General features: G+C 40.4%; 1 protein-coding gene across 22 annotated transcripts in view; it reads left to right on the top strand.

The window, feature by feature from the left end:
* VRK1 (VRK serine/threonine kinase 1) overlaps nt 1-7738 on the top strand; it is a 112495-nt gene extending 104757 nt beyond the window's left edge. For 21 of the 22 annotated variants that reach the window (XM_081047940.1, XM_081047941.1, XM_081047942.1 and 18 more), the window contains one exon: nt 4209-7732. In XM_081047940.1, the coding sequence (XP_080904066.1) occupies nt 4209-4240 (32 nt within the window). In that variant the 3' untranslated portion in view covers nt 4241-7732. Of the gene's footprint in view, nt 1-4208 lie in introns of all 22 variants that reach the window. The other variant, XM_081047944.1, reaches the window with a different exon arrangement.
* The last annotated feature ends 16139 nt before the right edge of the window (nt 7739-23877 follow it).

Below are 23877 nucleotides of genomic sequence, written 5' to 3' on the forward strand. Positions count from 1 at the left end.
GAGAGACCTGGAGACCAGAACTCGTAACTCTCAGGCCCCTCCCTTTCCATTTCCGCGCACTCATCCACGTGTGTGGGGAGGAGAGCGCGTGTCAGGACTCAGCTGGTTGGCACGTGCGTCTGCCATGGCTTCCAGATTCCACTTCCTGGAGCTGCCCCATCCTTCCCCACAAAACGCCAGCCCTTCTTTCTCACCAAGTTTGGACATAAGGAGTTAAAACCTCGAATCATCGTTTTTCAAAGCTCTTGAAGCAAGAAGTGAGGCATAAAGGTATTTTTTCGATGGCTCATAAACTGGATCTGAAGGCACTTCCATGGGGAGTGCTTCCAGAAATGACATTAGCAGAGGGAGCGTCTGCAAAGGCAAAACGAGGCTGGATTATTTTTTTTGTTGGTCCTAGATTTCTAACGGAAAAGACTTATTTTCGGTAAAAAATTTCATTCAAGTGTAAGTGCCCTGTTGAGTCAGGTCAGTGGTGTATTGTACCTTTGCTTTGGCAGAAGCACAGGGCATGTTTGTGGAAGGCAAAAATCTCGGTTTTCTAAGAGAATCATTTTTGCCCTGGTTTTATGAATATTTTCTTCACTATATATACGGGTAGGATATCCTTAGGTTTATCTGAACTTACCCAAGAGAATACTTGGAGTCCCTGAATAGGGAATGTATAACTTCACTGTGGAAGCTAAAGGTTTTGAAGCAGTCCCCTCTCTTTTCTGCCGCCACCTTCCATTCCCTACTATTCCCCCCCCATCCCCTGTCTTGTTCATTTTGTTACTAGGAAGTGAGGCGTCCCAAGGAGCAGTACATGGAAGCATGTCTCAGCCAGAGGCTAGCAGCAGCAGCTATGACAGTGAGTGAGAGCAAAATTGAGGAGCATTTCTAAAGATGGAGTAATATTCTTACTTAAAAAAATCCCTTCAACTCTAAAACTGGCAGTTTTAGTTTAGGGAAGGTCCTCCACGGTTCTAGTAAGGTTGATACTGATTTAGACCAAAGTGAAGTCACAGCTGTGCATGAGGATGGCTCAGGCTTTCGACTGCCTGCAGGTCACTGTTACTGAGCGGTGCTTAACGAGCAGCAGAGGTATTTGTTTTGATAGATAATGATTTTTAATTTGACCATAATTATAAAAAATGCTTTTTGTGCCTAAAATGTTAAGGTCCTTATACTGTTAGTTTTTACTGTGAGAAAATATATTAGTATTTTTGTTTTACTTAATGACCAAAGAAGAGAGTAGATCCCATTGCTAATTTAAGGAGAACAATCCAGATATTTTTTGATATAAAAATAGAAGATAGAGAATAATCAGATTCTCCCTTATATAAACTCTGAGTTGCTGTACTTAAATGCTGTCTTATTTCCCCATTGTAATTCATTTTTTCCCCTAAAGTATGAGGCTAGTTAAGGTATTTTACTATCTAAATATTCATAAAAGAGAGAACTATTACCTGAGATGGTAAAATGTTATTGCTTCTAGAAAAAAGAAAAACAAAAACCAAGAGGCCATGAAAATGTATACATTTGTATTTATCAGTTTAAAGTAACTTGAAGAAAGCACATTATTACGTTTGAAGGTTTTTTTAAAAAAGTGTGTAATACAGTTTAGCAAATCTGTGTTTTAGAGCTTTAAGATTTTGTGTCATAAACGTGTTTCAAGAATAGTTACCTCTAGCAGCAGCTTTAGAAATGTCAGTTTCTTCATTAACAATTTTATTTTCAAACACAATTTATGGTTTACAATATGGTAAGAGATTTTTCTCACTGTGTGCTCTTTCAGAACGCTCTGCCTAGCAAAATGGGAGCAACTTTCCTTTAATATCTATTTAGACCATTTTAAAAACGTGTATAATTTTCTTGATACACCTAAACTCATTTTGACTAGTTGGGGGTCTATTGTGTAAGAACACATTCTGAAAGCTTTCAAAATGTGTATTGTGTAGGTTTTCTCAAAGAAAGAGAGGGGGTGATGGCGTGGTTTTCAAGAAGAACAGAGGCCTCTAATCCTTTTATTTTTATGCAAGGCATAATTTTTACCAATTGAGAAAATTTGGTTATTTGCTGCAAGTAATTTCTTTCCCCCACAAAATGATAAGCCTTAAAAGAACATGTGTATTCTGGCATTTCAAAACTGTACCAGTATTTCAGAATTGTACTAAAAATGAGTTAATGTAGCCATGATACTTATGGCTAGTATATTTTGTCCCTACTGTTCATAAAATGGACAGGGCTCAACAACCTTGTCTTGTTATTTTTGGTGTTGTTGTTTTTGGAGATTGGACCATTCTCCAAGTGGTCCAAATCTTGGATTTTGGACCATTCTTGAGGATTCTGAAGAAAACATGATTGATGTTTACCTCTTGAGTATCAACAGTCTAGTTAAGAAAGAGGTATTTTTAAGGGCACCCTACAAAGAAATTTTCCGCTTGTTTTTTTCCTTTGCATTATAAAATCATAGACGAGTATCCTAAATTTTTGTTCGTCAAATATTAACTTTTACACATTAGTCTTATGATTGGACTTTTTACCAGTAATAGCGTATTATGAAAATGAACATATTTTTTAAAAAGACTAGAAGAAAATAGATTTTTTTCTGCAGTCATCAGAATTGATTATTTGGGAAATATTGAATCGATACATGCTGTAAAGTGTCCAAGTTGCATAATACTGATCATATTATAAATTCCAGGTGGTGATAGCATTTTTAGTTGCAGTGGAAAACTTTAAAACTAGATTGAAGGGGATAAGCAGCAATAATACTTAAGAGGAAAGTGGAGGTTAATCAGAGCATACTACTTGAATGTAGTTGTCATGGTTATCTTTAGTGTTCTTTGTAATGTGACTATAGATTCAAAATGTATTGAAAGGGAGATGTACTATAGTATTGATTATTGACCTTGATCTTGTGGTATACCATTATGCCAATCTCAGACAGTCACAACATTCTGTTTTCTATGCAAAATTAATTTCCAAATTCTTGAAATAAAAACCTAGAAATTGTACCATGAGATATTTTGGAAAGAAGGCTATCTCACGAAAATTGAAGGAAAAAAACTAAAAAGTTCAAATCAACCATAGTTACAGAATGTGCATTATGAGTGTCAGAAAAAAAAGATACTTATATATGTTTGAAATTTGCTTTAACTTAGTACAATTGAATAGAAACTAGAACTTGGAAAAATAAAAGAGCAGTGATTTTAAAACTGATCTTCCAGTGAAGTAACGAAATAAATAAACCTGTGATCCGAAAATCTTTAGACACTATTATTAGACATGTGTGGTAGGTATTTTGTCCTAGATTCAAAGAATGTTTTGTATGTTTCAGAACGGAAGTATTGATCTCTATGTTGTTTAGTACATTCATGGGTTAATTATGAGCTCTGCTGCCCCTCCCATCGCACTTTTGAAGGAGTTAAGCCTGAGCAGTGGGAGGGCATCTTTCCTTTGCCACCACTGGGCAGTCTGGTCAGGCTTAAGCATATCCTTCTGTCTGCTGTGCTCCCACTAGAGGTGGAATGGGGGTGGTGGTTGGGAACGGTGTCTCCTCCGTGACGCAGAACTCCCATGCCCCTGATGAAGAATCACTGAATTTATTCCAACCCAGGAACAGTTGGATAGGAGCTGTCATAAGTTACTTACTCGTAGACCAATATCAGATGTGATGCTTTTCTGGAAAGCTACTCAGTTGGGATCTGTTTAATTCCTAGTGGAAAAGACTGCATTTTGGAATAGCCCAGTGCTCTCCTGCCTAGAGTATAGGTAGCAGGCTTTAGAAGGCAACACATTTAGAATAAAATTGTTTGCTTTTCATAATATGCAAAACCTTATTATTTCCGCCAAGGAATGAATACTTACCTTGTTGCTACAGTTTACATTAGGTCTAATGTTTTAAATTGTACAATAAAGTTTTTTTGGGAGAAATATTTCAGGACCACTGTAAACTGGGTATGTTTTACCAGTGGAAGTGTTCTGATGTAACTTAAGACTACAAGGTATACTCGGTTAGCGTATTGTCTGACACACTAGAAAACTGACAGTTTCCTAAGATCTTCATGGTATTAACAATTATACCTTTCTGTGTGAATTTCATGTCCACAAATCATGATGGTCAATAAAATTTTAAATACTAATTATATATAGAAATACTTATATTTATGTTCTTCTTTTGCTCTGTAAATTAATGATTTAAATTTCTTTGTTTTCTCTTCAAGGTTCAAAAACCAGAAAAAGGGTCCAGAAGTAAATCAAATGCTGTGAACCAGTTTTTCTTTTCTTCCTTTCTTTGGATTTTCCCCCTCTTTTTCTATTTTGTTTTTGTGTGAGTCTTGTGGGTGGGGGTAACAGTGAAATACCTATAGTTTTGAAAAACAAAACTTTTTTATTAAAATAAATACTTTGTACAATTTATTAGAGGCTAATTTATAAAATTACGAAATCCTTAGGTTTTATGCTCTTTAAGCTATCCCACGCTGTATGTGACAGGTTCTGGAGTACTTGTAAGAAAAATTACTATGATGTGCACTTTTAATGGTCGTATATTTCTCAGAGTATATAAAGTGACAAAGTTCTTACTTTTAAGGAAATACAAAACTTAAAATAAAGGGTTCTTTTGTGGCCATAAGATTTTGTTTGTATTGATTTTGTTCAGTTCCACAAGCACCTGTTGTATGAAATGAGAGGTACAAAGAAAGGAAAGGATTGTGAAAGAAAAAGTGGAGTAATAAGTATATCTGTGAGAGAGAACATATACATGTTTGAAAATTAAATAATGTAAGATTATGTAAATGTGCAAGTTGGATGATAAGAAAACATGATCAAGTATCAAGTGGTGGCATGATCAAAGATTTTATAGACTGGCTTCCTTAAGGAAATCCTGTAAAATGTGTATCTGTCTGTCTGCCTCTCTGTCTGTCTGTCTACCTACCTATCAATTATCTATCTATATCTTATTGATCATTCACAGATTTTTTTATTACTAGTTCCATTTTTTGTAGCATCTAATATTTGTACAGTAAACCAAACACTTGAGAGTTTTGGTGATTAGAAAACTTTTTTGATTTTTTTTTGTTTTGTTTTGTTTTTGTTTTTGGTGATTAGAAATTTTAAAATGTGAACTTTTTATAGTAGCCTTGGGAACAAAAGCTTGGAATTTAAACATTTATGAACGATTTCAAGATATACTTTGTTAGCAGAATTGGGATTGGATTAGATTCTCTAAATGGTCGTACGCCTTAGGGCTTGTGGCATATACAATGTTTTTAGATGGTGAAAAAACACACATTTATTTAAGTATTTAAGCATTTTAACATGTACTCAAAATATAAGTAGCATATTAAACTGATTTCTCTACTGTTTAAGACAAGCCTAAATAGATAATAGTACAGGTGAGATGTAGACCAAAAATTCTCAAGGTTGTACCAAGTTTGAGCAACTGAATCAGCACAAAGACTAACTTTTGCCTCTCTGATGTGCATATTTAGTTGTCACGTGAAGCATTTATCACTGTATTGGTCAGATGTTGAAAAATGCAAAACAGATCTGCAGACTTTCCTTTGAAGGTTAATCTTTTACATGCCTCCTGGAGTTTGCCTTTACAGAATAGAGAGCTAGGTTTTGGGCAGAGACTCTTGCTTTCTGTAGCATGTTTGATTTTAGTACTCATCAGTGTTACGGTCCCAAGTTTATTTGTAACACCTAAATCAACTCTCAAGTTCTGTTTCAAACACATTGACGCTTAAAATAGGATAAAATGTGTGTGGTGTGTTTTTATGTATGTGCCTTAGTCTTTTTTTTTTGTTTTTCAAAACACAAAAACAGCAAAAGCCTGTTGGTTAAACATTAAGAAAACAAAATTTCCTCACATATTGTTTGTAACAAGTGCTGGCATTTTCTCGAATGTTACTCTCTTGGCAGGGCTGCAGAAATGAAAACCTCGCAGCAGCAGCCGTAGTAGCCAGTTTGATTCACAGCTGCATCCCCTGGGCTGTTCTTCTGTTCCCTCCTTACGCTGGTTTGTCTCACCCCTTGATTTTAAAAAAAGGGTTAAATAACCTCCCTGTCATTTGGAGTTATGCTAGTTTTCTTGCCTTTTTCAGTTCCATATTTGCTGTTTTTATTTTGCACGGCTTCTCTTCTTTGCAATCCCTGCATGCAGTGGGTTTGGCCATTTTGCATTCTCTTTACCATCCCGTATCCATATTCTAACATGTCCTGGTACCATGTATCCTGTCCTCGTTGCCATTTTCTTAGGTCCTTAGAGAGCGAGTGGCTCCTGGTCTGTTGAGGACCGACGCCTGTGCCAGACTCTTGCCCTTCACACGACAGGAGCTATGTGTGCTCTACATTTTCTAGAAAGCAACTGATAAATCTTTGTAACTAAGTAAACTCTGAGGTAAAGTAGCTTCTAGGCGTTTTACAGGAGTGGCCTCTTAAGACGAAACTTGACTAGACCAGAGCTGTAAAACTCTAGTTATTTCTCTGAATTACAATAAAATGTCCAGCAGAGACCTGAGTTGGATAGCAGTAAATTAGTGGTGAAAATACAAATATTAGGTTGGTATAAAAATAATTGTGGTTTAAAAGGTTAAAAATAATTGCAAAAACTGTAATTACTGTTGCACCAACCTAATAAATTGTACACCTTTGTGTATGTCTGTATAGATACAGTTGAGCATTATATTCTTGTTTATCCTTTAACATGGTTTTAAGAACTCGTTGTTCTTCCAGTTATCAAGGTGTATTAATAATACATGGTCATTGTAGAAAATTTAGAACAGAGAACTGTCATAGGACAAACTAGGTATGCTGCTACCACTACGAGCAACCACTGGTAAGATTTTCACGCATTTTCTTCCAGTCGTTTCTCTGCATTTTTAGCTTTCAATAATTATCATATTTTATATACAGCCTATATTTTGCTCTTTAAAGCTAACATTTAATACTTTGCATGTTATTACATGTATTTCATAAATACAATTTTTATGTTTCCACAATTTTTTTCTTAATTCATTTATGATACTTTATGACCATTTCCCCAATACTGGACATTTAAGTTGTTTTCAGTATTGAAAACAGTGTTCTTGAATAAAATTGGGCAAAAATCTTTGTCCACATGTATAAATATTTCTTTAGATTTTCAAAAGGGATCAATTTGCTCAAAGATTGAAAGAATGGAAGGTGGTTATAGATGCATATTATCAAATTGCTTTGCAAAAAATTCATCACTAAACACTTTGCCCAGTAAACAGTGTTCAACTTACATTTTTGTCATCTTTGAGTATTACTAACTTTTATAATTTGATAAGGTAAATGTTTTTGATTGCTAGTAAACCTGAGTAGTTTTTATTTGTCAACTGATAATTCTGTTTTCTATTTGGTGTATTTGTTTGTACTATTTGCATAGTAATAATCTTAACCCTTTGTCATGTTTGTTACTGACTTTTTCTAGTTTATTTTTTGTTGATGTATTTTTTTATTTTTATGAAGTTTAACTTTTATGGCTTTAATCTATTAATCTTTTTCATTGTAAATTCCACCACTGTATTAAAATATTTTCTATCCTGAAATCAGAAATATTTACCATGACTTTCCGAGGTTTTTTGTTTTAATACTTCAAAATTTTTAATCCATATGAAATTTATTTGGTGTGTGTATGCCATGAAGTAAGGATTGCAATGGATTTTTTTCCAAATAGCTAACCAGTAGCACTTGTTAAATAAATTCTCTTCCTTACCCCTCTTCTACCCTGGTTTGTGATGTCATGTCTGCTTTATCACGTATTAAGTTTTTCCACGAGGGTCTGTTTCTGAACTGTTGGTTTGATTTCATTGATTTATTTTTATGCCTTTGCCACGCTGATTTAATTAATTCCATTTAACTTACTGTGTTTCCCTGAAAATAAGACCTAGCCAGACAAGCAGCTCTAATGCGTTACCTGTAAAATTTCTGCATTGAGCAAATTACGTTTTTATTTATAACCCAACTGCAAGTGATCTTTGAAAAACTCCGCTTTTTGACTTAGTCAAGTTGAACATTTATTAGAAGTCTGAGTCATCAGAAGTGCTAGTGGACATGATCTGTCCGCTTCTCGTGCCTGGAGTGCAGAGTCGGGGGGAGGATCGAAAGGTCTGAATCCAGAATTTGGAGCAGGGAGGAAGTGGACCAGGAGTCTGGAATCTGTTCCTGTTTTCCTGTAGGGTGTCTTTGTGTTTCTGATTATCTTTTAGAAGCAAGTGAGAAGCGATCATAATGAACGTAAATGAACGCGTTATAACACGGGCTACAGTTTGTTTAGAGGGTGAAACAGCACTGTACTCAGTATGCGTTCTGACCTGGACAAAGCAGTTTGCGACGGTCCTTCCTGGCATAATTCCCAGATGTGAAAGATGCCCCTACACACATGCTCAGACTTTCCTCATGCAGGTCCCATGTATGTTAGTACTTAGAGTGAAGCCACTGCAGGGTCTGCTGACCCTGAACACGGGAAAGTTCTAGGCGGGATGTCCCAGGAACTTACAGCTGGGGAGGCATATTGCTTCTATTAGATTGCCTGGTGAAGACAGGAGAGAATAATAGTTTACTTCTTGAACTTTTCTAGATAGAGAAATGTGCCTTCAAGATCCTTAAGAAGACCTTTCTGTTCTGGGCACGTCAGTCGCCACCCCATCAAAGAAAACAAAAGCTTTGTTCTTTTGTCTTCATGTGTTTCATTAATTCTTAGAGAACATTGGTACGAATGCCTAGTCCATCCTACTGCAGAAGGGCTGTGCTCCTCCTAGTCTGGTTAACACTGCTTGCAAGAAGGTATGTGGTCTGTCCCTGTATCCGCTGCTGCCAGCCCCCCAACCCCCGTCAGCCACTGCCAGCCCCTTCCAAGTTTCTAGTCCAAAGTGCCTTGGCAGATATTTAAAGGCTTATGTCAAAAATAGGTAATTTATCCTCTCTTCCATTCATAATTTAAAGAGGGATCATTAAGACATTTTTTAAATGTATACGTACAGACCCAGTGGGGGAGTACAGACCCAGTGGGGTTTTCTCCCCGGTTTTTAAGCTCCTAACCAGACTTTTGAAAGAAGTTGTCTATTCCAGGTGCTGTATCCCCCAAGTAAGTCTGATAGATCTTGCGAAGTGTACAGAAGGCAAAGGTGGCTGAAATTACATCAAAATGCTTTCCAAGGCCCTGTCTGTTCTGCAGAGGTCAGAAACCACCGCCCGCGAAACTATTCCAGGTCGAGAATCCGAACTCCTGCTGTTCCCAATGAACTGTGCCGGGCGGCAACGTCTGGAAGGGAGGGTCGAGCTGAGTGAACAGCCATTATAACACCCAGTTGGTCTTTTAGCAAAACTCGGTGGGGGAGGAATATGAAACTTTAAAAAATGGTGGGTTTTTTTGTTTTTGGGGTTTTTTTTTGGTGTTATTGTTGCTCTCTGTATTGGAAAGGAAAGTCCCCAACAAAAGAAGCAAGCTGCCTTCAGACTGCATTTACTGCTCGTGATGACTCCAGTTGTGTGTAAATATTAGAAAACAGCAGGGTCCTGCATTCCAAGAACCACTTGAGCAGTGCCACGAAGACAAGTGTCCTTACTGGTATTGTACTCATACTCCCGAGCTCTCCTGCTGTTTCTAATCTGTGCGCACAGCCGTGAAAAAACTGGACTGACATTTACAGGCACAGCAGGGAGACACTTGACTAGGGAACGTTAAAGACTCCAGTACCTCTGATTCAAAGTGGTCACCACACATGACAGATCTTCCCAGGCGGCTGGGCTGCACTTCAGCTGATGCTGTAATGAGGGGATCTGTAATGAAGCAAAGCAGTAGCACATTTTGGTCCCCTCGAAGCTCAACTTTTTAGCAGTCACATATTTATTGTTGCCGTTTTTAGACCTAAATATCTAAAAGGGCAATCTAATTCTGTGGTAGCGAAGGACCTTTTCCTTTGGAACAGCCCTTGTTTGGAGGTTTTGTTCCTTCCATTCATACACCTCAGTCCCCGCTAGCATTTTACAGGAAATGCTTCTCCATGAGAACGCTTTTCCTTCAACTGTGAGTACAAATAAAATTCCCTGCGATCTGCCGGAACTGCTATGTAAGGGGGTCAGTTGCTGTCTGACTCGAGTTTGAGACTTGCCTTGCTGTCTTGTCCCGTGTGCTGCCGGATTTGTACGCCATAATAGCAGTAATGCGATTGCGTTTGCTGCACATTGTCTGGTTGACTTCTCAGTTAAGAGTTTCTTTCCCTATGGGAATAAGACTAGACAGACTGTCATTTGCTATTACTAATTCTGCTTAGCATTATCACTGGGGCTTTTTTTGTAATTAGCTATCTTAGTTGGCTCTTAAATTTTAATAGCCAATTGAAGCGACGTTTTAGCCAAGTTCCATATCTAAATTGCATTCAGTCCATTAACAAAGTTGGTTAAAAGGCTATTAAAACCAAAGCCAATATATGGTGGTTTGCACTTACATCTTTGCATCAGTAGCAATGCCAGCCTCCCCCTTGTTCTCCCAAGGAACTCGTACGCTCTTCGAACAAAGTTACACGTAAGCCGGACTCCACTTCTGAATGGCAAGAAATTAATGTTGACAAGGTTGTTAGTACTTTAACATTGAAAAATGTCACTGCCTACCCTCCCCTTTTCCTTTTTGTGAGTGTTCATTTGGGGTTGACTTTTATTTGGTTGATGGTGACGGAGGGTGGAAGAAAGGGACATTTAATATGCCAACTTACTAAATTGACGGGTTTTGAAAAGTGAATAATTGAAATGATGCTTTTCTCCATTTCAGCTGATCAAAATTATTAGCTAAACCATCTGAGGCACCTTCTGGTAGAATTGTAGTCTTGCTGGGTTTAGTTTCTAAAACATTCTGTCAGGCATTAAAAAAAAAGAGAGAAAAACGTAGACGAGCCAGCACATAGGCTTACAGCACTCGCTGCATAATGGATAGTCCCCATTGTTACTTTTTTTTTTTTTTTAAATTCGGAAGACCATATCTAACACTAGCACTCTCCCACCCTTTCCAATTAGTTTACTGTGCTTTCACTTTGTACATTAAGTTCCCCTCCCTCCAAAATGGGACAGTGGGTCTGGTTTCCATTTCCAAAGATACTTCATTTTTAAAAATTTTGTAATTTGTGAAGCAGGCTGTCAAAAAAAATTAGACCGGTACAGGGCACGTTCAGTTGACATTTCATTTCTGATCATTAGAACCTTGGGAATGAAGATGTAGAGAGAAACGAGTAGGCAAATAATTCTTGTCACCTTGACTCAGCTGGGCGCGTCTGAAGCAGCTCCTCACCCCCATCCTGCCAGTTTTGCCAATGTCCTGTTTGGAAATGAATCGTTTTTTTCCTGCTTCAAAAATATACATCTTTTCACAAACTCCAATGGGTGGCTTCTATTTCCCCACTCAGAAGATATTAGAACTGTAGTCTCATCTTAAAATGTTGAAGCAGTAAGTGGGTTTGAATACTTTCCATTTCCCAGCATCTGGCCATTCTTCCAGTTGGCTTTCTCTGACACCCTCAGAACTGCTGTCAAGCTTTGGCTTTGATGGCGCTGTCTTCCCCACTGAAGGCCACCTGGCAGACAAATTCTAGTGAAATGCAAGCGTTTGTTATAATTACGTTTCCATTGTAAATATGTGTGTAGTAGCCCACATTCACATAAGCTCTTTCATCCAGACTTGCTTCTCCAGCCTTTGGCTACATGGCTGAGGTGCCTTCAGTGAGTGTGGCCTCCTTGACAAAGGTGAAGAGCGTCACCTGTTTTAGCAAAGGATCAGAAAAGCTGGGGGGGCCTCTCGTGATTTTTATTCTCTGCCAGAAGCTGAGGGAAGAGGCCAAGAGGCCATTTTATCCAGTGTTAGATTATATGCAATAAAATTGATACGCTATTAAGATGTCTGTAATTAATTGCCCTTTGACAAAGATAGCACTGGCTTTGAAAATCAGGTCATACTCTCTCCACAAGGTCAGGGCTTGATGGCTTCTCCCAAGGAAGACTGAAGGCAGGAACAGCCCTGCCATGGTTTTTCAGGGGACACTAGCTATTGATGGATGACCTTGGAGGGCTTTAGGTGAATGTCTGCTGTATGTTAGACTTCTACCCGTACATCATTTTAAACTAATTTTTAGGAAATCATTTTTTGAATAATACATGGCGCATGGTACATGCCAGGAAAATCAGTAGGAATGAAGGTAAATAGTAAAAAGTCTTAAATTGAAGCTCATGGACCCTCAAGGAATCTGGGTAGAAAAGGATCCTGTTTTTATTTGTTTCATTAAAAACCAAAAGAATCCATGGCAAAAAAATTAAGAACCTTTCCTTTTCCTAAGCCATAGTTCCCTTCCTTAGAAATAACAACTGTTACAAGATTGGCTAGTCTTCAATCTGCATATCTGTGAGAGAGAGAGAGAGAGAGAGAGAGAGAGAGAGAGAGAGAGAGAGAGAGAGACCAAGAGACTCCAGTGTTTTCTAGAGAGAGAGAAAACAAGAGACTCCAGTGTTTTCTATGTAGCCGAATCATTGTGATAGGGCTCTGGCCAAGCTCGGGGGTCAAATACGAGATTTTAATGTACCCACTCACGATGTTAGGGGATGCAGTCTCAGTTTTGCATCATCCTCTTCGAGGATCTCTTACTGATTCCATCAGTAGAAGAGACTTTGGCTTTGCCTGCCCACACTGGGGACAAGTGACTGGCTCTCTTGTCCTCAGGCACAGATTTTCAATGCTTCCTCCCTCTGCACAAGTCTTGTGTTCTCCCCTACTCTGGGGCTTCCTCTCAGCATCTTAATTGTGTGGGATCACCTGTTTCCTGGTCCAGTGTGTTCTTTCTTGGTTTATTCCTTGTATCTGATGGAGCACATCCTGTATTAGTTGCCTGAGAAAAAGATGTGTGGGAATTACATTTTTTGGAATCTTGCATGTCTGGAAATGTCTGTTCTGCCTTTCTACTTGACTGATAGTTTGACTTGTGTAGAATTATAGATTGGAAGTTGGGATGGCCGGTTAGAGTGAGGTGCTGGTAGCACCAAGGTTGCCGATTCAATCCCCACATGGGCCACTGTTTCCTGCGTCCCCCTTAAAAAAAAGTAGATTGGACAGAAATAGAACATATAATCCTAAAATTTATATGGGACCATAAAAGACCCCGGATAGCCTCAGCAATCTTGAGAAATAAGAACAAAGTGGGAGGTATAACGATACCTGATTTCAAACTATACTATAAGGCTACAGTAATCAAAACAACATGGTACTGGCATAAAAATAGATACGTAGACCAATGGAACAGAATAGAGAGTCCAGACGTAAATCCATGCCTATATGCCCATCTAATCTACGACAATGGAAGCAAGAATGTACGATGGGGTAAAGACAGTCTGTTCAATAAGTGGTGTTGGGAAACCTGGACAGACACATGCAAGAAAATGAAGCTGGACCACCTCCTTACACCATATACAAAAACAAATTCAAAATGGCTTAAAGACTTAAATGTAAGATCTGAAACCATAAAATATCTAGAAGAAAATATAGGAAGAAACTTCATGGACATTACCCGGAGTAAGATTTTCACTGATATATCCCCTCGCGCGAGCGAAGTAAGAGAAAATATAAACATGTGGGATTACATCAAACTAAAAAGTTTCTTCACAGCAAAGGAAACCATCAATAAAACAAAAAGGGATCCTACTGTATGGGAAAAGATATTTGCCAATGATATATCTGATAAGGGATTAATATCACAAATCTATAAAAAACTTACTCAACTCAACTCCAAAAAAACAAACAACCCAATTAAAAAATGGGCAGAGGACTTGGGGAGACATTTCTCTAAAAAGGACATACAGAAGGCAAGAAGACATATGAAGAAATGCTCAACCTCACTAACCATCAGAGAAATGCAAATAAAAACCACAATGAGATACCACCTCACTCCAGTCAAAATGGCTATTATCAATAAATCAACAAACAACAAATGCTGGCGCGGATGTGGAGAAAAGGGAACGCTAGTGCACTGTTGGTGGGACTGCAGATTAGTGCAGCCACTATGGAAAACAGTATGGAGGTATCTCAGGAATCTGAAAATGGAACTACCCTATGATCCAGTAATTCCACTCCTAGGCATCTACCCGGAGAAATCCAAAACTCCAATTCAAAAATCTGTATGCACTCCTATGTTTATTGCAGCACTTTACACAATAGCCAAGATATGGAAACAACCGAAATGCCCATCGGTAGATGACTGGATTAAGAAGCTGTGGTACATTTATACAATGGAGTATTACGCAGCCATAAAGAAGAAAGAAATCTTATCATTTGCAGCAACATGGATGGATCTAGAGAACATTATGTTAAGTGAAATAAGTCAGAAAGAGAAAGACAAGTACCATATGATCTCACTTATATATGGAATCTAAAGAAAAGACTATGCGAATGAACTAATCAGAGACAGTTTTGGGGACGCGGAGAAAAAACCGAGAGTGGTTAGATGGGTGTGTGGGAGGGGGTTGGGGATAGGGGAAAGGTGAAGGGATTTGGAGGCAGCTGGTGACCACAAGATGCCCTCGGGGTTTTTTTTTTGTTTGTTTGTTTTTGTTTTTTTTTTTTGTTTGTTTTGTTTTTGAAAATTAATTTGGGGAAGGTATTCTATAATGTTGTGGAGATTTTGTTGGGTATCCGATGGGCATGCGTCCTGTTTGGGAGAGCACCTCAGGGATGCTGTGGATACCTGATCATGGCATTGGACACCAGAGGCTGGACATTAATGAATGCCAACTATAATTTTATATATATAATGTGATGGTTCGGTGTGGGGTCGGAGGGATGGTGGATGGGGGAGGGGGGTTCACAGTGTGAGGGATATGGATGATGAACGTCTAAGTATTACCTTGTTTTGTACACCTGAAACTAATAAATAAATAAATTTATGAAAAAAAAAAAAAAAAGTAGATTGGAAGTAATTTTCCTTCAGTATTTTGAAGGCATTACTCTGGTATTGTCTAGGTTCCAGTGTTGCTGTTGAGCAGACTTGAAGTCGTTCTGTTCTCTTTTGGAAACTTCTGTTATTTAGATGTTGGGAATCATAGTCTTCTAAACTTTTTTCCTTCTCCTCTGCCACCCACCTATTTTCTGTCTCCTATCTTTTTCTCCCCTTCCTGGGAAATTTCCTCAATATTTTCTTTTAACTCTTCTTTTAAAATTTTCTGCTATCATGTTTTTAATTTCCAAGAAAGAGCTCTTTGCTCTAATGTTCTTTAAAAAAAATTGTCTTAGTTCATGGATGAAGGATTCTCTTGTCTCGCTGTGGATTTTTAATTACAATATTTGAAACTTTGTTCCTGTTTATCTCTTTCTTGTCCTAGTTTCTTTCTCCAAGTTGCAGTCCCAGTACTCTGTCCTGTTTGTTTGTTTTGGTCTTTATTTTTCATTTTAGATGGTTTTCTCAAATGCATAATGGTTCTTGGTTGTCCATATATGTATAAACGTGAACCATTGAAAAGGCGATTGGGGTGTGCGTGTGTGTGTGTGTGTGTGTGTGTGTGTGTGTGTGTGTGTGTGTGTGAGAGAGAGAGAGAGAGAGAGAGAGAGAGAGATGGGGAGGGGTTTGGAGCTGTCATTGTTTGGCTTTCCTGTAGAATGACTTGGGTGGGCTGTTTTTAGAAGAACCCCATCTTGTAACATGGGACCTTCAGAAAGCTGAGCCTGAGACAAAGGCTTATGTTCAGGTAATTTCTGAATGTGACCCCAGGAAGGAAAAATGCGGGACCAGGGAAGGAGGGAGCACAGTTCCTGGGACGTCATCAAGTTGGCTACAACTAAGAGTGACTGGCACCCAAATCTTGCAGGACCTTCCACGTAGCCCATTGAAATGTCTCTCACAGCCTCTCCCCCAATTCCCTTTCTTTGGGGTGCTAACTTTCCCACACTTCCGAGGTACAATGTGGAATGTCCACTGTTCCTGGCAGGCATCCTATGCAAATCCCAGGGAAGGAAACCAGAGGCCATCAGGAGCTGGTGGAAGCCTATGCAGAGTTAGTGCAGCCTGGGCTGGAATGAGGGACGATACGAAGCGGTGCACAAATGCAGTGCCATGTAATTATCTTAAAATCTTTCCTCTTGGACTGGTCATTTTCCCCAGAGAAGATTCTTTCTGTCTCTTGTCCAGAGGATTGAATTGTTAAGGGATCCCAATTGTCTTAGCTCAGGCTACTGTAACAAAAATATAATACCATAGACTGGATGGCTATTAAACAACAGAAATTTATTTCTCACAATTCTAGAAGCTAGAAGTCTGAGATCAGGGTGCCAGCCTGGTTGGGTTCTGGTGGGGGCCCTTTTCTGGGTTGTCGAAAATTAGCTAGATGTATTTGTAAATGGGTGTATTTCTGGATTTCTCTTCTGTTCAGTTGATGTGTCTGTTCATTTTGTGCCAGTACCACACTGTTTTGATTATTGCACTTGTATAATAAGCCGTATATCAGGTACAGTGATCGCCGTGATTCCTCCTTTTTTAAAAAAGATTGCTTTATATATAAATTTTCCTTTCTATATAAATTTTAGAATAAACTCTTTGGTTTACCAAAAAATTGCTGGGATTTTGATAGAAGTGGCATTGAAACAATTTGTGGAGAATTGACATCTTTACTCTCTTGAGTCTTCCAATCTATGAACACAGTATGTCTCTCCATTTATTTAGGTCTTTGATTTCTTTAATCAGTACTTTATAAGCTTCAGGATGCAGATCTTACTAAGTGTGTGCCTAGGTATTTAATTTTCTTTGGAGCAATTGAAAATGATGCTGTGGTTTTAATTTTGGATTCCACAGATTCATTGTTAGTATAAAGAATGCGATTGCGTTTTGTGTGCTGATCTTGAATCTTGTGGCATTGATGACCTCGCTGTCAATTTTGACACTCGGGTATTCTTGTTATAGTAGATAAGATCTTAGCTCTTTTTTTAAGAGAAACTGGTACTGTTTACAGTATTTTGACTAGGTAGGTACTGTTTATTTCAACAGTGCCTACTAGGTAAGTAGTGTTTATTTCAATGATACTGTGATATCGTTTCATTGTTTTGGCAAAACATTTGTTTCTCCTGGAATTAAAAAAGACCTTGTTTTTCTGTTTGTTAAGTTTTCTACGTATTTTTTATTTTTTACAGTTATGCCATCAGATCCATTAGAATACCCATTAGTAGCCTTTTTCTTTCATATTGTCAATCGTGCCAGAAAATTGATTTCTTTCTTTTTCTCTTTTTAATTAGAGGCTTCCCTCCTGGAGTCTTTCTTCTTGCTCCATCGAATATCAGTTAATCCCTGGGTTCCAGCACGGCTTTTCACATAGGACTCCCCCTCCCTGTAATACTGGTCTTCTCTTGACCACTTTGGTGTATTGTGTCTGCTGTTCTGGTCTTTGTAGTTTCTTTCTTTATTCTCTCTCTTGCTTTGCACTACTAGTACGTCCTCCAGAAGGCCCCTTAAAGACATGCACAGGAGGTTACTATTACTTTTTGAAATCCTTGCTTGTCTGAAAATACCATATCTTAAGTAGCTTTCACATCTGATAGATAGTTTGGCTAGGTATAGAAGCCTAGGTTGAAAATTCTTTTCCTTCAGATTTTTTAAAGTGTTGCACCACTGTCTTCTAGCATTTAGTGTTGCTGAGGAAAAAGCCTAATGTGTTCTGATTCCCTTTTCTCTCTGAAACTCTTAGGATCTTTTCTTTATCTTTAGTGTTATAATATTTCATCCCTTGGTGAGGCTTCTTGCATTTGTTTTACTGAAAATCTATTATTTCTCAAATATTGAATACTTATGTTGTCCCAGGCATTGCTCTAAACCCTGAAATTTCTGCAGTGAATAAGACAGGGTTTTCATTCCATAACTACAGAGTTTTTAGTCTGGTAGAGGGAAGAGATAAATATAAAAACAATTTCACATAGTGACAAGTGCAATGGAGAATATAACACAAAAATGAATTTGAATAATGTCTGTTGAACTGTGGGTGCTATGTGTTAGGGTGACCAGGGGGAGGCGATGTTAGAGCTGGGGCCTAGCGGGTGAGAAGGTGGAAGCCACCTGGGCAAGACAGTCCCCAAAAGAGGCAAAACCAAATGGAAAGGTGCTGAGCTCAGCATGTTTGAGGAGCTGGGATTAGAGTGTAGCTGGGGCGTGGTGGAAGGAAGAAATGGCAGGAAATGAAGTCCCAAGAGTTCAGCAAATGCCACACTGCAGTGTGGTGGAGAGGAGTTTGGATTTTATTCTCTGAAATGAAAAGCCATTGGAGAGTTATACTCACAAGAATGATAGGCTCCACTGGACCATTTTAAAAGGCCACCCTAGCTGCTCTGGGCGGGCAGACTAGAGAGGAACAAGAATGGAAGCAGGTGACCATTGAGGAGGCTATTTCAGATTTTCACATGATAGGCTTGGACTCAGTGGCCCTTTCACACCAGAGGACTTTGTTCCTCAGCTCTGGGAAATGTTCTTGTATCCTTGGATCATTTCTCTGTTTCATGTTTCTGGACCTCTTAGCAGTGACTTGTTGGACCTCTCCTATTTTTTTCTCTGTTTTTCATTCCATTTTTTTTTTTTTTTTTAGGTTTCCTTCATTTTATCCTTCAACATTTTAAAAGATGTATTTAAAATGTCTGGAGCTGTGAGGCCATGCTGAGTGGGGAAGGAAGATGAGGGTCCAAACAGGACCCCATTTCAGCCCTGCACTCTCCCCAGCATCCCCGTGGAGCCTGGGGTTCTGTGTGCTTCAGGGAGCCCTCCCGCTGCTTCCTCTGCTCTATAGTCTCCTCTTTTCAAAAAATGCCCTTGTTTATTGGGTACCCGCTATGTTCCAGGCATTGTGTTAATGTTGGCAGATGACAAGTGGAACTGTACCTGTTCATTTGTTTCCATTTTCCTAATAAAGGAAAATACCTTCTGAAGGGGTGCTCAGGGTTCAAGAGAAGTACGAGTCAGCAGGAATAGTCACACACTTTATATGAACCCAGCTGTCCAAGTGCTGACCTGCTGCACACTCGGGGACAGCTAGAATGTGCTGAGTGTGGTGACAGAAACACTGTTGGTGTATTTTGAGTAATGGTGGAAAAAGTAAAAAAAATGCCAGAGATCAGGAATGGGCAGATCTTCAAATGTCAGTGTCATACCATATTCTGGATTTAGTTACATAAACAGATGATGCTAACCTAAATCTTTTTTTTCTTCATTTTAAGGTTTTCTTTTTTTTTTTTAATTTTTTTATCTCCCTCCTTCCCTCCCTCCCTCTTTTTTTCCTTCCTTTTTTCCTTCCTTCCTTCCATGTTTTCTTCTTGCACATTTATTTTGCTAGAAGTGAGGAGGAATAAAGAGTGAAATGCTCTTTCAGCAAGGCAAAAGGTCCAGGAAAAAGTGCAGAAACGGGCATTATGCACATTATAAGTGCAGCACTCCAGCCAGGTGGAGTGCTGGCTGACAGAGCTCACCCAGGAAGCTCCCCTCTGTCCTGCTGTGCTCACTCCTGTCCACGTTTTAATGGTCTTTTATATAAAGACATAGAAATCTGCTTATCATGTTTACAGGTGAAACATTTTACCAGGAGTAGCAATTCATACTTGGGATGGTAATGAGAGTCACAAGAGTCAGTCACTCTGATTGCCAGTCTCTCTCCCTCAGCAGCCTGAGACCCTCTTGCTGTCTTGCTGTCACCTCAATGCTGAGCACAGTGTATGGCACGTGGTTGGTGGGGGTTAAATGTTTGCTGAATGAATGACTGGTTGGAAGACGAGGAAAACTGGGAAATGAAATTAATTTGCCAACCATTTATATTAAGGCAAAATAGCAGTTACGCTATTTTAGGATGAAGGATGAAGGAGACTTGGCCCAGCAGTAGGACTTGGTAAGGGTCGGAGGCTTACATTGATCGCCGTCGCCTGGGCAAGGTCAACGGAAGGGTGACGGCCAGATGGAAGCTGTCACCTGACCCTTCTGCTTTGCACCCAGTAGCCCACATCTTGCTGCCCCGTTTGCATGGACCTGGAGAAATTGAAGTGCTTCTGAGTGAGGGTGGAAAGGGTGGAGAATGGTTAGTAAACCATGCCGCACGAGGGAACATTGGCACAACTGGGGCTGTTTTGTCTGGAGGAGAGGACAGAAATGGTCATGGGAGACGGGTGGAGAAGGTCAGTGTGTACACATATTTGAAAATCTGTCATGTGCACGAAGAGTAAGGTTTTCCTGAGTCCCCGGAGAAGGCAGAACCGGGCCTAATGAGGTGGAAGTGAAAGGGAGATGGCCCAGCACAGAGGAGTGACTGATGGCTGCTTACATCCATAGGGGACCAGCAGCCCGGTAAGGCAGTAAAACCCTCATCTCCAGAAATGTCAAGTAGAGACAGTGCCAAATACATTGTTGGGGGATTCTTACATTAGAACCTCTGTCTTGTAATAATAAATATAAACATGTATTAATACTAATCACTTTGAGTGCTTACTGTGTTCCATTGTGCTCTTTTATAAGCATTATCTCATTTAATCTATATGGTGACCCTGTGAAAAGGGTGCCATGATTTTTCCAGGAATCTGCTGCTTAGAGAGGTCGGGGCACTTGGCCAAAGTCACAGTGAGGTGTACAATCGGAGATGAGCCCAAACTTTCTCTGAGTAACTTGATACTGTGCTCAGCTGTTGCAACCTGGCCCTTGCACCCCCCAAACATTTTCAACCCTGGTTTCATCAGTCAGTGTGGGCTAGGTCGTACTGCACTAACAAATAATTCTAAAATGTCAGTGGCTTAAAAATTACAGGGATTTGTTCTTTCCTATGTTCTTTCCCGTTTCCCAGGCTGCACTGGGAAGGAGAACAGGAAATACCTGGTGACCAACACGAATTCCTGTCCCACCGATGCAATAGGAAGTTAAAAGTAGCAATAAATCATTGGTGTCAGGTCATGACCTAAATGGCAAGAACGTTAAGTAATGAGACTCGTATTCTCTTGTGGCTTATGGAGGACGATCTTGTTTTATAATTACCACGGGACTGAGGACCTTGTCCTTCAGCAACCTCCCTGGGTATAAATTCATGTGGCAGAAATGTGAGCCATAGGAGCACTGCTCCTGCTGTCAGTGGAAGTGTAGAAACTTGGACGCACACCCTTGTCTTCTGGCGTTTGGTCCAGGAACATGGGTAGGAACGAGTCACACTTCTTCCACCTACGGCCAAGGGTACGTCCTGTGCTGCGTGCAGGTGTGACCGTTCTGTGTCCTTGTTTGGAAAGTCAGGCACCAAATCCAGAAATTGACTTGTGAAACAGCAGAGGTTCTTACCTTGGCTCACACGTCCCCCTCCGTGGTCAGAAGAACGTGGTTACGATGAACACATGGCAGTAATTGAGCTCAACTGGAAGACATTCCAGGTGGCCAGAGCTGTGCCCGGTGTGTGCGGTTTGAGGGGATCTCGCCCTCTGCTTTCCGCCCACAGCTCCAGCAATACTAAGATTCACTATGTTTCAAAGGCAGGAAATTCTTTGAAGTCACTGGTGTGTCGCCGTGCTCCATCTCTTCTCACAGAAGGTCCTCCACCAGCCACTGCACACAAGGAATCAGTCGGCCTGGGGTGATGCTGGTGTTCATCTCCCTTAACAGAAGGAGAAGCTGCTCCAACTTCCAGAAATCAAAGAGATTTCTCTTACTCTCTTTGATTTCTGGAAGTTCCCTAAACTTAGGGTTGCCAGATGAAATACAAGATGCCCAGTTACATTTGAATTTCAGATAAAGAACAAATAATTGCTTAGTGTAAATACCAAGGGTGCCAAAAAATGTATGCAAGTGGACACTTAGGTCAACATTGCTCAAGCAGGAGTTCGCTGTAATCAGAAGTGTCTGGACGCTGATGGTAACCACTGAGCACCTCTTGTAATTGCAGAAGTCAAATGTGACTTGTATTATTGGTGAATTTTTATGTGACTTTTGTTATTGGTATATATTGAGTATTACAATTTTAATACAGTTTTTCCTTTTTAAAAATGTACACATTTTTTTGGCACCCTTGGTATGTCTCAAATACTGCCTGGGACATGCTATCCTAAAAACATTTTTCATTATTTATCTGGAATTCAAATGTACCTGCGTGTCCTGTATTCCTACTTGCTAGACCCCACCTGAAATGCAACTGCTGCTGATGTTGAAATAATAAGGCACAGCATTCGGGAAAGCCCGTCACCAAATGGCTCCATGAAAGCAATGTGTCCACTCTGTCCCCGAATATGTAATTTGGGAAGCAGTAAGGTGCACACCAGATTGCTGAAGACAAATGGCTGGCGTCAGCTTCCAAGCAAGGCATGATTCTGCGTCTTGGTTACTTGGCATTGTCTTTCTCACCCTTCACCAGGAGAGAAGCGCGGCAGCACACATGCTCCAAGGAGACAATTAGCCCTCAATTGTAGCGGGATGGAGGTAGGTAGGGGGTAAAATGAATCTCTTCTGTGAAGCAAGAGTGTGATGCCAAGGCCCAAGGCAGACCCTTACCAGGGCACTAGGCAGTAGCCTAACAGTGGGAAGCAAAACAGAGTCATTCTAAAGAGACCCAAAGTTGGTTCTACGTTTAACAATTTGGCTGTTAAAAGCCTCTCCTAGAATGTTGTAATTGTCTTCTGTTTATGGCGGCAACAGAGAAGACAAAACATGGAAAATCTTACGTTTGGATTGGTTGGTTATCATTTCTCTCTATGTTGTGTGCTGCAATGCACAGAACAGGCCTTCCCATGTCATCTAAGTGTTCGACATATTTTTGTGCCACCAGATTCTGGGTGAGTGATGAATCTTACTCTCCTGGGACGCTAGTCCAGAAGCCTTTCATCCATTTGCAGAGGGATTTTCCCAGCCTGGACACTGGACTGGGAGCTTTTTCTCCACTGCGCTCATCTATTCCTCCTAACAACCTGAGAAATTGGGCCCCATTTTATAAATGAGGACCCTAGGGCTCAGGTCCCAGGCCACACGGATTAGATCTCCTTTCTATGACCTTACAGATGCCCTGGGCATCCAGTGCTCCACGTAACCCAGACCTGGGCCACGCCTCTCATGAGAAATGCAGAAGCTAAGGCTCAGAGGCCAGGTGAGATGCCCAAAGTCCCAGTGGTTGGGCAGCCTGGCTTTGCAGAGGAGCCCGCCGAAGTTCACCTAGGGTCTTAAATCAGGTCCCCAGGAAACAGACCCTGGGGTGGCAAAGGGGCCTGTATTTAGGAAGTTGACTGAAGAGTGCCTTGTGATTGACTGTGTGGGCCGCGGTGTGCTGGTAAGCGCTTAACAACAATTTTCCGGCTGGGAGGAGTCCTGATTTGTTGTTTACCTATTTCTGTGGTGTAAATTCTCCCACCGTGGCCGATTCCTGGCTTCCCACCTGCCGTGACTGTGTGCAGACTTGGGGAAGACTGCTCAGAATTGGCTCCCACAGCACTGGCTATGGGGGCTTCCCACCTGGCTTCCTGGCTTGCCATCTGCCATTACTGAGTGCAGACCTGGGAAGAATGCTCAGAATTGGCTCCCACCAGCTCCAGCACAGCACTGGCTGTGGGGGCGTGAGGGAGACAGGCCGAGGCAGAGCTTAAACTGTGGTGCAGTGACAATAAAAGGATGGCCCTTCAGTTTAGTCCCAAGAGGGGAAGGACTGAGCCTTGGGACATCGACCTGTTACTAGACAGGGGCTGCCCAGTGGTGCGCCAAAGCTGAGTGTCCCGTGTGTGCTGGCCTTTCTTCCTCTAAATTCCCGCAGTTCCATCTGTGCAGCCCTCCTACCAGTCCTACCAAGAGTATTGGCAGTCACATGTTATCCTCACTTCTTCCTTGTCTTCATCGGCAAAAGCACGTTGCTTCTGCGGCACCCTTGTCTGCC

This window comes from Rhinolophus hipposideros (assembly GCF_964194185.1).
Source record: "Rhinolophus hipposideros genome assembly, chromosome: 5".
Classification (NCBI taxonomy): domain Eukaryota; kingdom Metazoa; phylum Chordata; class Mammalia; order Chiroptera; family Rhinolophidae; genus Rhinolophus; species Rhinolophus hipposideros.